Source organism: Lathamus discolor, chromosome 4 (genome assembly GCF_037157495.1).
Source record: "Lathamus discolor isolate bLatDis1 chromosome 4, bLatDis1.hap1, whole genome shotgun sequence".
Taxonomy (NCBI): Eukaryota; Metazoa; Chordata; class Aves; order Psittaciformes; family Psittacidae; genus Lathamus; species Lathamus discolor.
Window position 1 is genome coordinate 45409098 of NC_088887.1, and position 15684 is coordinate 45424781.

The 15684-nt window shown below is 39.5% G+C and overlaps 1 protein-coding gene across 2 annotated transcripts in view; it reads right to left on the reverse strand.

The window, feature by feature from the left end:
- The window catches only part of PHEX (phosphate regulating endopeptidase X-linked), a 96358-nt gene that overhangs the window by 33358 nt on the left and 47316 nt on the right, over positions 1-15684 (reverse strand). For both annotated transcript variants that reach the window (XM_065677292.1, XM_065677293.1), the window contains one exon: positions 853-930. In XM_065677292.1, the coding sequence (XP_065533364.1) occupies positions 853-930 (78 nt within the window). The remainder of the gene's footprint in view (positions 1-852; positions 931-15684) is intronic.

Below are 15684 nucleotides of genomic sequence, written 5' to 3' on the forward strand. Positions count from 1 at the left end.
ATTACACTGCCTTCACAGCACCATCTTACTCTGCTCTTTCCAAGAACAAGTACTAGGTTGGTAGAGTTCTTCAAAGTTTTCTGAATAAATTATGCCTCTATTTAATGTCTGTTCATGTTCTCTGGCTAAGATGACTAGCAGTCTTGTATCTTAGCAGTTCAGGATCAAGTTGTGATTCTACTTTGTCTGTAGAATAAAATTAAGGACATGCATGCCACATTTTCCCCTTTGGAAAATGGTAAAATATTATTCATCATCTGCCTTCCTTCCTTAGTTAGGCTGAACAGATAGTGAGTCAGTAGGGAGTGCCTCCACAATATCCTTGTCCAGCAGCCAGCACACTAGGCCTATACATGGGTTAGGACGTCTAGGTACAATTATAAGCAACAACCATAAAAAAATTTCATAGCCTGGATGGAAGAGGAGAGCTTACATAGGCATCATAAATTATGATATTTTAAGGAAATATGCATTACTATTTTGAAGACCACTACTTTGAGGATAAATGCTTTTGGTTTGCTTCATTTATATAAGTAATTGCATAATTTATGGCTGTGTATGTTTAACCTTTAAAATGCTTCATAGCAGTAAGGTTCTTTGCACCCAGGCACATTTTATTCCCAGCAGGCCTCACGGTCATCTCACTTAGACAGGGATCAACAATTTAGACATTACAGCTAGCATGCTTAATTCAACATCTAAAAATAACCAGGCAAGCAGAACTCCAGATGTATGCCAAACTAAAGAGAAGCTTTAATTTTAGATAGCAGTGAAACAGAGCAAAGAATGGATGCAATATGTAAAAGATGGATGCAATATGTAAAAGAAGAAATCTGCAAGTCTGACACTTACCATTTTGATGTCTTCATTAATATATGTGTCATTCATTATAAACTGAGGGTAACCAACTTTTGCCATAACTGCCTTTGCCTTTGAAAAAATTAAAAATAAAGTGTTGGCAGATATAGCTATTTCTCAGCATATGGCTTTTTTTCCCCCTCACCAGCCACCCAGCATCTTTGTGGAAACAGCATATTTCCAGAAGAAAAGCAGCAGGATACAAAAGGGTAAGGCAACAAGTCAAGGGTAAGCCAAGAAGTCAAATATGACAAAGAATAACTTAAAGACATGATGGACTAAAGGTAGCAAGAGAGGGTAGCACAAAGCTTTTACTTTGTATGTTTTCAGGATGCTGAATATAATTTCTCCTGAATTCTTTGGAATTCTCCTCTCCACTCAAAAAGCACTCTTCTGGAAATTTGTTCTTCAAACTCAGATGTCTAAATTCAAACGCATATTGCAAGATATGAAGTGCTATAAATGGACTGGTCTTTAAACCAACTGCAGCCATACCAACCCTGCATTCTGCTCTCTGCAGGCAAAGACTGAACCTCTCTGGGGTCCACCAATTTCTCTTTCCCTCTTGCTGCAGCAAGTGACTGTTCAAGGGATGATTCCCCTGGAAGATCTTCCTTCCTGCACAATGAAACTCTCACTCTGTTCTCCCCATCCAGACTATTTCAATAGAAGAGGGCCTCCTACTACAGTATGAATTAGAAATGTCTGTTCCATGACTGTAAAAAGGAAGCTCATGGAGGATTGCCTTCATTTAATCAAAATTATTTTGTCCCCTCTTTTATTTTTCAAGAAAGCCTCTTTGCTTCATCAAACTTCAATTTCTTAATTGCATTTCCAACCCAAAGTCATAATCCTCCATTTGTGGCATCACAATTAATTGTGATTGAGATAATTAAGATGTCACAAACAGAAGATTACAACTTCAGGTAAGCAATTGGCGGTGGCAGCAGATGATCTCTTAAACAAGAAAGATCCCTTTGTCATGCAAATGTCCCTAGTGATAAAAAAAAAAAGAGCAATGGAAGACAAATGCTGAACAGGAAATATTAAATAAGCCACATTATCTCTCAACAATGTTTTCTCAATTTTCCAGAAGGTAGAGCAGCTTTTCAAGATATTTTAAGTCCCTGAGCTGTGGATAAAAAGGTGGTAGTGGGGGGAAGCACAGTTCACCTGCAAGTCTGTATATAATCAAGAGTCTCTCTTTTTTTCCTGATGGTGTTGTCAGGTCCAGCCAACTGAACTTTGCAAGGAACTGGAAAATTTCCATTTCCAGTGTTTTAATGCGAGTTGCAACTAGTCTTCAGAAAGCAAAGAGCAAAACTCATCAGTTTTAGTTTCTACTAAATCAGCTGCTTAAAGAAGTCTGGTGAATCTCTAATCTTCTGCATGTGTTCCCAAGTACCCATCTGAATCACAGTAGCCTCTGTCTTGAGTCTACTTAATTGAGCCCCTTCACATTTTGATTAAACAGATTTAATCTAAACCCCAACTTACACGATGAAAAGCAAACCCTCCAAAAACAAGTTATAGCACAATTTGTGAAAAATCATAAGAGTCTTTTAAAGAAAAAGTAAGGATTATCTGTGTCAGTATATTTTATTAATGATTTAGCTAGTACAGTGTCAATCAAAAATTACTGATCTTTTTTTTCTTGGCACATAAAAGAATGTTTTCGGGTTTGAGCTGTGTTATAACCTTTAAAGACACTCTTAATTTCTTAATAAAAGCTCTTGGACTGTCTTCCAAATAAAAGCAAATAAATTCATGCCTCACTGGCTGTAAACACAGAGGACTATGAAGCCAGCCTGGATCTGGCAGTGCTTCTTTGTTGAAAGAAGCAGATATGGGCCCTGCCCTGAAACCCATGGTGCTAGTTGTTTGGTTGTGACCACAGTATGTCCATCCCCATTTCACTGCATGAACATTTTGGGGTCTTTGTGGAATATCTGCCACATCCATCTGGATCTCTTCTTCCACAGCAGATTCTTCCCACAGGCTTTGCATGAGGTCCAAGCCTATTCAGTCGAGCCCAGCAAACAACCCGATTTACACAACAGACTAGTCAGAAAGCATTGTGTTAAGAGCAGGTTTCTAAATTTTCATGTTGGGTATCATTTGCTTACTTGGCTCTTTTCTGTTCACTTGAGTAATATTTAACAGCATTTCAGACTCATTCATAGAGCACAAGCAAGTGGATAACTCTTCTGCAACTGGCTTGCTCTTTGATAATGAATTCAGCATTTTCCCCTTGATAAGATTAAAAGTATGTTTAAGAGACTGGCCTTCCAGGAGGTACGCACATACATACAGGGAAAGCAAATGAAATGTGACAAATGTACAAGAACCAACCGTGAGGTAATTGCACATGAATCCGCCGTAAATACACCGTGCACAACTTTTTATGGTTTAAAGGCTCATTTAATTCCTTTCTCTAATTTGCATATAAAATAACCACGTATACAGGAAGAAAAGAGGTGATGGGGTTCTTCCCCCAGCTATTATTAAGTACTCAGCCTACCTTAAGCTGTCGAGTAAATTAAGAAAACTCGTCACTGCAGGCTTCCTCCCCTACCACTAAAAGCAACAGGCTCTTGCAGGGGGTGACGCAGAGAAGCAGCGTGCTTTACAGTAAGTCATGATAACTGTTTTCTATCCTAGCAGCCAGAGAGAGCAGGCTTCAAGGCAGAAGACTCAGAGTGGGACTACTCCCTCTACCACTAGTTACGCATGGAAGTTTCCCCACTGACTTCCACAGTTAGGATTTCCTCATCAGTATGTCTTTCTGTCAGGATGAGAGCATTGCAAGTCAGTTTACTACAGACACAAAATCATAAACGACCTTTCACTTTTGAATTAACAACTTGCCAAAGTGGGAACGCACACGTTTTTCAGTGCTACAAAACATCCCAATTTCCAGTCTGGTTGAATTTTCACTTGACAGCCAAGCTTGGCATGTGAGCCTTCTGACAATCGGAATATGATTTGGGTATTTTATACTCCTGCTAGCAACATCACTTACTGACGTATTGTACTTGCTGTAAAAAACCCAAACTAAATCAAAACCAAACATATATCTCACCCTGACAAAGTTTTATGAGCCTGACACAGATCTTCTCTATATCAACTTGACTCACAATAAATTTGTGAAGATAATTTTCAAGCTTCTAAAAATACAAAAATTTAATACAATTACAGTTCACTGAAAAATTAGCATGAAATATATTCTGAAAGCTAAAATAATTCACAGCAAAGTAATGTTCCATTTAATTACAAAGATTAATACAGCCTTTATGTATGTGTCTGGTCTTTTCATTTTTCATTGAAAACAGATGATTCAAGAGCCATCTGCTAAAACTGCTGCATAAATATCACTGCATCTATGTAGGTTTTATGTATAGGAAAACTAGAAAAATAGAGTGCAAAATACAGAAAAGTTCCATCACAGGGCTAAAGCCCAATCCTACAGATATCAGTAGGAAATGACCCACTGACCTGAGTGGGAGACGGACTGGGCCTACCTTAATAGTGTGTATTATTTCATGCATTCATATGCAGGGGCCACATAAAATGTCAGGAATTTGCACATCATCAACTGCAATCAAAAGTGAAGTAGTAACTCAAATAAGAGCACTTGGCCTGAAATGGTTGTTTTTAAGAGTGCCTGACCTGCAATGAACTGACTGTAATCCATACTCCAGAATATAGCTAATCATAAAACTACTTATTGTTAAACTTTGGCTTTAACTTTTCTCTTATATTTGCATATCTCAAGAATGTAAAGTCTGTAGACTTTTCAAGATTTGCAGAGCTAGTGTTTCATTTAATAACAATTCACATACCACCACCTCACGGTGCACCATAACCCTCCCCTCTGTATTTCAGTAATCGGTTTTGATGTTCTAAATTAGCCTATTACGAAGATGGAAAATACAGCTAGCATTCCATTCTTGTAATAGCTTGAGGCTAGGGATTAAAAGATAGATAGATGATAGATAGATAGATAGATAGATAGATAGATAGATAGATAGATAGATAGATAGAAAGAGAGAGAGATAGAGAGATAGACTTATGTGAATAATCACACTCGTCACGTACACAGAAAGCTGTTTTCAGTAAAATATACACTGTGGTTTTAAAAGCAGTTGAGCCCATCTGACAGCTTTGTCCTGCCAAATGAAAAAAATATGTCCTAGTCCTTGCTCTTCTCCCCTGCTCTTCACATCTCTCCCAGTGCTTCTGCTCACCCACAGCCTCCAAAGGCTGCCTCAGCTCTCACCACATCTTTCTGGGAGACTGTTTAGCTCATTAACACAGCATAAATCTATGCAAGTTCTTCCCCCAGCTAATTTTCTGACAGATCAATGAGCTGAATCACTCACTACACAGAAAGGCCCAGCAACTGCTGGAACTAGTACACGACAAGTGCTCAGAACATATAATGTAGAAAACTAGGGAATGAACAGCAAATGGGTTATGTGTTACATTAGTTACCTCTTCATCTTCATCATCTTTTGAAACCAAAGCCTCATTCAAAGAAAACCTACCGACAAGAAAATATTACCTACTGCACTTCAGAATACCATACCATACATTACCATCCTAGGAAACAGAGGCGAAAGGGACAAAATTTTCAGAGCAAACTGTTGGTTGGGATTATATATTCAGTCTTAATATCCACAATTAGACAATAAAAGACAATATTATTATTACTAACCATAAAGTTGCAAGCACCTAAAAGTTTACGAGGACTGCCATGCACAGAAGAGTGAAAAGCAACAATACACATCGAAATGTCACTCTTCCCAGTCCTAAATCCCTTTTGCTTCTGGCTTTCAGTGGTTCAAGCACTATGATGACAATTCCACTGGAATTAAATTTTCAGTTTAAACTAATCCTGTATTTTATACTATTTTTTTTACCAATAGAACTGAACTAGATCACAGAAAATGTGAAACAGTTTTACTTCTATAAATACACAGATTCACTGTGAAAATTTCACAAATGTAACTCCTCAGTTCAATGCAGCAGTATAATTAATAGACCTACTCACATTTTCTCCTACCAGCTTAGTTCCAATCTCGTTCTGCTGCCAGCTTTGCTTCAATTTTGCTAAGAAAAAGAATTCTATTTTATTTAAATTATGTTTTTCATCTATAACTTCTATATGACAATTACCACAATTCCATTATTTTATACATCGAATATTATATGTGACAGACATAAATGCTGTCTTTGATGAAGAGAACCACAGCTCTGTAAACAAAACAAATTTCTTCATGGCATACAGCAAATGTCTTCTTCCTCTGTAATTATACAATGCATACATGCACTTACACAGCAGAGCAGCACAACTGAGCACCTGGCAAAAGATGTGTTTAACACATAACCATTACTGTCCATAGCTCTTCAGGCAGATTTATGGGTCTCTGGGTTCTCAGGGGAGCTGGGATCATGCCTACAGACCAGAAGAAAGGATAGTGCACAGGTATGCAGAGCCTGCCCTAGGTCCAGCTATGGCATCACAGAACCATGGCAGCAGTGAAAGGTCCACTCCAGCATGGAGATTTCTGCACTGGATTCCCCTCTAAAAACCCGCAGATGGCTTAGGGCATGACTATACTGGGGTGTATGTGGACAGTAGGAGCTCCTCCAGCTGCACTTCAAACAAGCCAGAAACAAGAGCTGGAAGCACAGACTATCGTTAGTATTATGCCAGTACATATATATATATATATATATATATGCTGCTAAAGCTGCCTTTGATGGGGCTGTAATAGCCCATGCGCTCTAGTTAGTATTGGATACATCCTTAGCACTTTAGAAGACTGTACCTTGTCATGCCTTTATTTTCAGGCAATCCTCTGTGTTTTCCAACTAAATTTTCTCTTAAAACCAAAACACACACACACACACACAAAACACAAGCAAAAAAACCCTCCAGCAAACAACAAATCACAACCAACCACACATCCCCAACTCAAAATTCATGTATCTGTCTTTTGAAATTATGTTACATAGCCTTATGAAATAAATTTTGTACCAGATTCCTAAGGATTTGCAATGACACAACAAAAAAAGCTATCTTTAACTGGGCTTTGGCATGTTAGTGAGCTGCAGAAATTACTATATTGCATTTTTTTGTTGAAACTCCTTCCTGCATTCATTCCACTGTTCACCCCCAGAGCTCCTCATCAGTCAATCTGTACTCCCACTTTCATGCCACTTCTTGCTAGAAACACACCCACCTTGCTGCAAAATCTTTTCTGCTGTTTTCGGTTTAGCTCTGGGAAAACAACACGTTTAACAAAAACCACTGCACTGACAAAATAAAAGTCTCAAGGACGCAAAAATCCTGGTGTGCTGAAGAGATCTCTAGCACCAAACACTGAGAAAGGAGCAGCCTCAGGGACCAGGAAAGGGCAAGGACGCTCTCTCTCCCTCACAGCTGTATGGGATATGGGTAACCACAGCTTTTCCTTTGGCAGTTTTATGCAAAACTCTGAATAACCTGTTCAGGGAAGGGCAACTTCTGACCTCAGCCTCTGCTTCCGTCAGTTCATATTAACTTTTTCAAGGTTGTCTTTGTTCAGGCAAAGGTTGCAGGGCATTTTTTTGTTGTTGTTTGTTTGTTTGTTTGGGGTTTTTTTGTTTGTTTGTTGGGTTGTTGTTTTTTTTTTTTGTTAATGAATAGGATGTGAAAAATTCTCTTTTCATTTCTAGCCACAAGTGAGAATCAGATCCAGTCTAGATACAGCTGAGAGCAGGCATGGTAGAGACTTATTCTTACGTGATTCTAAAACTGAAATAGGGACCAAGGACCTAAATACAAGCATTACTTGGCTCAGGATTTGCACGTTTTCTCTCTGAAAATTCCTTTTGAATTGAGAGAAATTCCTTTTGCTTGAACAGGGACCCTGACCAGCAGTGTACTAATAAGGATGTCACTGCAGGTTGCCCATGCCTTATAATATATGGGGAAAGCAAATGTATACATAGGCAAAAATGTAGGCTGCAGAATATAGAAAAAACATGCAGGAAATGCTCTAATTTCTACTCAAGACCAAATCCCTCACTATTTCCAAACTTTGCATATTTTTATTTTTTAAATAAATTATACATATCTATTTATTTTCATTTTGATGGAACTCACCACTTATCCAGAAAACTGGGCACAAGACACCTCACGTCTCCCTCACAAGGAAGGGCAGCTGAAGAAGTCTTTATTCTTAGGCACAGTGTCTTAGCATCTGAAAGGCCTCTACAGGAATTACCTCCTTGTGGTAAAGCACCTCTAAAAAGTAAACTTCAAGGATACTAGTACCTGAAGCCATTTAAACATTTCACAGCTTTGCTTCAAACCTCCATGACTAGTACAGTAACAGGGCAAGTTAAAGTGCTGCTCAGGCTCCTGTTCCTGGACAGCCCAAGGCTGAGGATTCCTGTGGGAGCCGCAGCCCCTGCCTTGCTGAACTTGCTGCTCACTCTCAGCAGGCAGGCAGCTTTCCTCTTGGTGGCTCAGGTGGGCTGAACCCAGGACCACAGGACATATGGATCACCACTGTCAGGAAATGCATATTCATTGCAAATAGAGAGGTAAGGACAAGTAGACACCTGGGCATGCCCTTGTAGACTCCTCCATGCAGAGAATGGGTCTCACATACTTCAATATCTGTTACTGCTGAGCTGGAGGCACTACAAAGTTTTTGTAATTGTTCCTCCACAGAAGGAAGTTTGACTTGGTAAAACAACAAAGATAACGAAAGCTAAAGGTGGAACTGCCTGAGACTTTCAGGGGCAGTGGAGGACTTGCCGCCCTTTGGAAGAAGTAATCTGTCTTCTGGCATACCAATGCTTTCATGTTGCTTTTCTGCCACAAAAACTTCAGATACACTCTGGTCCCTGGTCATCTGCAGGTGTGCCCATCCATCTTTCTCCCTCTTTCTAGTTCAAGCATGAGATTTGTCGCAAGTGTTTTGATGTCATGCACCCATTCTGGCCTTATGGAGTTAAGGCCAAGTCTGAAAAATGACAGCTGCAAGATCAGGGTTAAATACAATTTCCTCTCCTTTCACCTGTTTTCCACTCTCTGTTTGCACGGTGTTCAGGTTATTAATGGAACTGACATCCCTGCACAACTGAGTGAGCAGTAGCAGGAGCTAGATAACAAGGGAGAAGCTGACAGCAGTGATCTAACCCCAGAGATAAGAGATAAACAAACATGCCATGGCTATTAGTTTCAGCTCTGGCCAGTGGAGAAGAACATCTCCTGTGGTTACTGAACAGGAAAGCCCAGTCCTCCTGAGAAGGTTAAATTAAATTCAGGACATGAGAGAGATTACTCTCTAAGTTCAAAAATTGATGATTGTAATGAAAAGTAAACATTTGACTGAAAAAAAAAAAAAGAAAAAAGAGAAGTGTTGTTAATCTGATGGAAAGTGAAGACCTATTTTTTTATTCAGAGGAAAGTGTGGAACACTCCTACGTTAGAAAGAAAGCACCTTGCATTCTTTGTATCTTCCAGGTGAAAAATATTGGCATTTTCCAAAGAGCTTCTCAGGGACGGTGTGGGAGCAGTAGCCCCAATGTCCAGGCCAAATTCCAAAATAGGAAAAACAGAGCAAACTTTTCAAATCCCCTACATTGTTTCAGAGCAGCACAGCTTCACTTCCTGATCTCTATCCAGTTGTCCCTTTCTCTTCACATGTCCATGCACACAGCAAAATAAAGATGAGTTACACCATGAAGATAAAAGATAAAAGCTCCTGGTGATGTATTTGATGTCCAAGGGAACTTTAGAAATGTAGGAAGATAATTAAGATATGAGTCTGCCTCTTCTGAACTCTAACCCACGTTTCATCAGGAGATTTGCTCATTGGTCCCTACAATACAGGCAGGACTTTCAATTTTTGCATCCAGACAGAGACTACCCTAATTTTAGAAACCTTAATTCCGCAATGGGGAAGAGTGGCCAAGGTTCAAGTGGCACTAAGCAGAATTATGCTTTCCAGTCTAGAAATGACAAGGTTGTTTCAAGAAGATCTGAATCTAAGTTTCAGTAAAAGCAGTAAATTTGAAAGTCAGCAGTCACCCCTATTGTCTTTTAAACACGAGTGAAATGCCCAAATGCCTTTCAGGAGATTTTCAAAATTTCTCCTTCTTTTCCTAGGTCTTCTGAAGTGAGTATGGCAGCTTCTGTTAGTGCTCTGAGGCAGACTTACACTTTGCAAAGTTCTCCGAGATCCTTGAAACAAAGACATAAAGTCATCTTAAAAGAACCTGGGAAGAAATGCTATCCCCCTCTTTTACCAAATGTAGTGCTCTGCCAGCCTTGCACTAGCCTTCATTGTAGAATAAGGCCACTTGAGATACAGAAGGCTGGTTCCTCTGTCATATTTTTGCATTTTTTTACAGAGGATGGGTCCACAGACCCCACAAGACACAAAAGGCATTTTTTCTTTTTGCAGAGCAGCCAGTGACCGCTCTTCAGACTGGATGATTTGTCATCTTTGTGCAAAGTTAGCATGGCATTAAGCAAGATTAATTTAAGTTCTTCAAGCAGTGGTGTCTGGCCTTTTTGTCTGGGTATGTCTCAGATCTTAATTAAAAGTTATTTTTCAGAACTGTATCTAGTGCACACCCTGGACAGTCTGTGTGAACAAATGCAGGAGGCTTAAATACTCCCTGGATGTATTGCTGTGCTAGCGTTATACGGAAGCAAGAGTGGGCACAAGAAAAGAACAGGCAATTATGATCCTCTTGTTTTCCCACCACAAGAACATAGGGGGAGAAGGTGACATTTTCCAGACAAGCAAAAGGAGGTGCAGTAAGGCAGTAGAACTCACTGTCTTGGGAAGTTATGGATGATAAAAATTGTGGGTTCAAAAAGTCAGTAGACAAACTTACACCAGAAAAATATGAACAAATAGAAAGACAGTACTTCTGGTTCAGGGAGCAACTGAGCTGCAAATTGTCAGAGGCCAGGAGATGATAGTGGAAATATAGCCCTTCATGCTTGCCCTGTCCTTATGTTCATCTCCAAACATCTGCTACTGTTTGGCCACTGTCCGAACCAGACATTGGACCTCTGGTCTGAGCAGTATGGCTGTCACGTTCATGGTGAAATCACCCAAATGTGGAGAGAGAAAAATGACAGAGAACTAGGAAAGATAGCAGGGGCTCAGTTAATTGACTGGAGGGCTAGATATGACCAGTAAGTTCCAGCTGAGAATAGAATAGCTTCAGTGGGATAACCTATGAACACCTACCTCATTTAAAGTATCTATACTTTGTTAAATCGGGGTTTGTACAGATGGCTCCTGATTTCCTAAGGGCTATTGGCCTAAATTACACTGTTATGTAGGGACGTTTGATGTAGCTCTCTGAAGCACCAGAACAAGCCCCTTGGGCTATACAAAAGTACCTAAGGCTGCCTGAGAGAGACACCTATAGCTATGAACTGTCCTTATATTTTCCTGAGGTCCTCTTGCCTCAGTCTTCAGACTCAGAGAAATGCGAAGAAAACAAATGTTGCACATGCAACTTCCTCAGAGAGAAATACAGCCAAGCAGCAGGCAAGTTCAGAAGGCAAAAAATGACTGTACAGTGACCTTGGGATTTGTGTTCCATGACCTAAAGAAGTTAATAATGTTACAGAAAAATCTTATTATAGGAAAAACAAGCTTTTTTTTGGCTTATTGCCCATACTTTGACAATAGCATTGCAAAGCAAAAGAAACCTCACCAACTTTTCTACAATACAGGCTATTTTACAGGAGGTTTGCAAACTTTCAAAAAACAGACATTTGTGTAAAAGTCTCTTTTTCAAGCTTCCAGTTAAACCCAAGCACAAGGGGCATTTCAGGAAGGAAAAATAGTGATTAATGGCACCTGCCCAAGAAAGGGAACAATTTTACATCTCAGTGACGATCTTCCACTGAATTATCCTTTAAAGAGCAGCAGCAATAAATTGTTATTTTAAAGATGAGAGTTCTGATCACACAGGTCATGTCAATGAAGTTTCAGTTGCAGGTTCTTCCTTTTCCCTGCAGTCTGCCATTACAAAATGTAGCTGTCAATACCATTTGGCTGACATAGCTGGCTGCAAGCTGCATCTCCATTGTAATTGAAACAAAAAGCTCTCCTTTCTCTCCCCCCTCTTTTCACCTGCCATCCTCCTCTGAGGTTGCAAGGTGGCCTGAGCTCACCACGTGCCTGGGCAGCCGATGGGGGAGTCTTTCTGCATTGTCTTAACTGTGTAACTCAGACCACATACTTGAAGGCAGTTGCCAGACACACCCTTGGAGATGCACTCATTTGAATAATTTCTCTGTTCTTTGAATGAGGACAAAATGTAATGACCCTTACAAAAAAGGAAAGGCTAAATCAGCAAGAAGATTAACCTTTGCTTGCTTTTTGTTTGTTTGCTTGTTTGAAAATCCGAGATCTCCGTTGAAAATTCGCGAGGTTGACAGGCACGGTTTAAGCAAATTTTAGATGGTAAACAAATGCAGAGCAATAAAGCAAGTTTTGAACAGAGCAGAGGAAGGACAAGGCAGAAAGCAGAGCATCACAGCGCAGAGCCGGCTGCTTCTCTCCCACTCGGAGCGCGTTTGGAAGCAGCATGAGCTCCATCCAGAGAGCTAGGTGAGAACTGCACGTGAAGACAGATCGACTCACCTAACCTTGTTAAAAACTTTCTTTGCAAGACAGGCTTTCAGATGGTCTGGATTAAATCGCAGAAAGAGGAAGGGAGGGAGGATAGAATGAATTTATTAGATGTTATCTCGTTACATTGTTTTGCTACAGAGGGAAAGTCAAACCTTCACTACAAAGTACACAAGGGCTAAAACGGCAATTCTTGGAAATATAAACTGCAAGACAGTTGTTCCCTGAGTCGCATAGAGTAATAGGCTTGATCCTTTTGATATGGTTTGTCCTCATCAAATTAGTAGTATCCCCTCTGAGCAACTTAAAACAACAGGACAGACACAAAGAGAGTCACAGATGGAGAAGCATTAGTGTGATTAGATAGAGCTGACAGGCTGCCTAAAGCAAAATTCAAGCATCGATTCTACCAGAGGGCCTTTTGTAAGTCCTTTGGAGGTCGATGGTCCCTTTGATTGCAAAACATCAGGCTGACAGCAAGGTATACAAGTTTGGTCTCAGCCAAGCAAAAGAAATGTGGGCACCAGTCAGAAAACAGGCAGCAGAAAACATGGAAAACAGTGAGTATCCAAATCATAGAGACGATTTGCAGCTAATTCTCTTTAAAGCCTGCCAAGCCACTTGCATTACAGTGTTGTCATCTAAAGATACAATCACCATAAGGAACATAAGATTTTTTCTAGGAAGGCTCTCCATCCTCACAATACAGACATCCAGATCTCACATCGACCTTATTCTTCTTTCAGAAAATGAGTAAAAATTTTGTTCATGACCAAAATATGCCTGAAGTTAAAGAAAGGACTAATGACAAATTAAATGGAGCAGGACCGGTAAACAAAACTCACTAGGTTTCTACAGTTCCTTTCTTTCCAGAGCATTTGAAAAATTAAAAAATGCACAGAGATTAAAAATACAGAGAAAAAGCAAATTATAGGAATCAGTTATTTCCATGCAGCATACAGTTCTGCCATAGAACTCTACTCTGCATTGCTGTAAGTGACAATGTGACAGCTACTGATGAAAACAAAAACTCAAGATATTCTTTACCTAATAACTTCTTTTTTTACTTAATTGATAAATAGACTAAAATAGACTAGACTAGAATAGAATAGGAGTATTTCAGTTGTAAGGGACCTACAAGGATCATCTACTACAACTGCCTGACCAATTTAAGGCTGAGCAAAAGTTAAAGTACGTTGTTAAGGGCATTGTCCAAATGACTTAGTCACGGACAGGCTTGTCTAAGAAGCCTTTCCCAATGTCTGCACACCTCTGTAAAAAAAGGTGTTTCCTAATGTGAAGTTTGAACCTCCCCTGACACAGCTTTGAACCATTCTCACACTGGATACCAGGGAGAAGAGATCAGCACCTTCCTGTTCAATTCCCCTCCTCGGGAGACTGTAGAGAGCAATGAAGTTGCCTTCATCTGGAAGAAGCTACATTCAGCATCCCACTACACTGTCGTAACACTAGCTTATATTTTGATAGTGGTCCAGCATGTAAACCTGAGAAGACACACACCCCACACCCCTCCCCCCGCCCAGAAAACACAGCTTGCTTTTCAGTTCAAGAAAAAAACTAAGCTGCTTCCTGAGTTGTGAAATCCATGGTACTTGCACTATTCTCACAGGTGTGGGTGACAAATATTGGCACAGAAATGTCACTTTTACAGATGCATATTATAAAGTAATCATAGAATCATAAGGGGTTGGGAGGGACCTGAAAGATCATCTTGTTCCAACCCCTATGCCATGGGCAGAGACACTTCCCACTAGACCAGGTTGCTCAAAGCCCCATTCAACCTGGATTTGATTTGCTTAAAAACAAACAATCCCCACTTCCAAATACCTGTTGCCTGTGCTGCTGTATCAAAGTCTAAGTATTTATAAAGTGACAGCACAAAGTGCTGGGCTCATGGGATTTAACTGGAATACAGTAACAGATTTTGAAGATTTCCCCAGTGAATTATCTGACAATACATGTAATGAATCTGTCTCTTGAACTAAAAACATGCCCATCCAAATGTCCCGGGACAAATCCAATATCTATCATTAGCAATAAATAGCATTTAATAAGCATGCACAAACTGCATGTCTGGAAATCTACTAGGATGTCTGGAGTCTTTCCTTCTAGCCGTCTAGCAGTTCCTATGAATTTGAACTTAAACTTATAAGCCCTACTATGCAATTGTTAGTGCAATTTCTAAGTCATCACATAACACTTGTGTCTTACAAACTTGACTTTGTTCTTGTATCAGTAAACTATAAAATTGTTTTTCAAGTAATTTCAATCCATTTTCAATGAGAATGGATTTAAACAATTTGCTATTTGTAGTACCATGTCTTATTGTGCTGCTTGAATTTACTTTGTCACGCGTTGTTCAGCGCAGACACACCCCATCAACTTTAGAAAATTAAAGGAGATGCCTAAATTGGGATCAAAGTACAGAAAGCTTGCTCAGTGTGTCAACAGAGAGAAACAGGCATCTCTACCTGCGAAAGATCTAACCTACCTTTTGAACAAAACTCTCCTTAAACTGGGAAAGAGAGACCTTTTTAGAAGGGTATTTTTAGTTTGCAACAATGCTTGTATTGTTTCTCTGCTGAAAGGCAGGTAGAAAATTTTGAACAAAATGGTTAAGCAGATTGTTTGCTAGAAAAATCAACATCAGATGTGCATACGCCTGTAAAGTTATATATATATATATGTTAAGAAAATAATTAGAAAATCTTCCTGCTCTTATTTTACATTAAATTTGTCAAATATCTAAAGTTCATTACATTTCTAAGGGTATTTCTAGTAAAAATCCAAGCATAACACCCAGTAAGAAGTAATAACTGCAGTCTATTTACCAGCAGGTTAGCAGAAAATAAATGGCATCTTATTCTTGTTCTTTTGCTATTGAGTTTATTGGTGCATTTAGGCAGCTCTGTTTCATTTGCACATCTGTGAAGAGCACTGCTATGTAAAAGTTAAACAGGCTGTGTACGGAATTTAAAACTTTTCATGATAAAATGTCTCAACAGCCCTTTCATCAGAATTACAAAAAAAAAATAATAATAATAATATGAAGTCTGTATCTGCTTTTAAAACAAAAAGCTGCTATTTTTATTCAAGCACAGCAAGCAGGAACAGTTTGGCTGCATCTGCATGTCAGTTT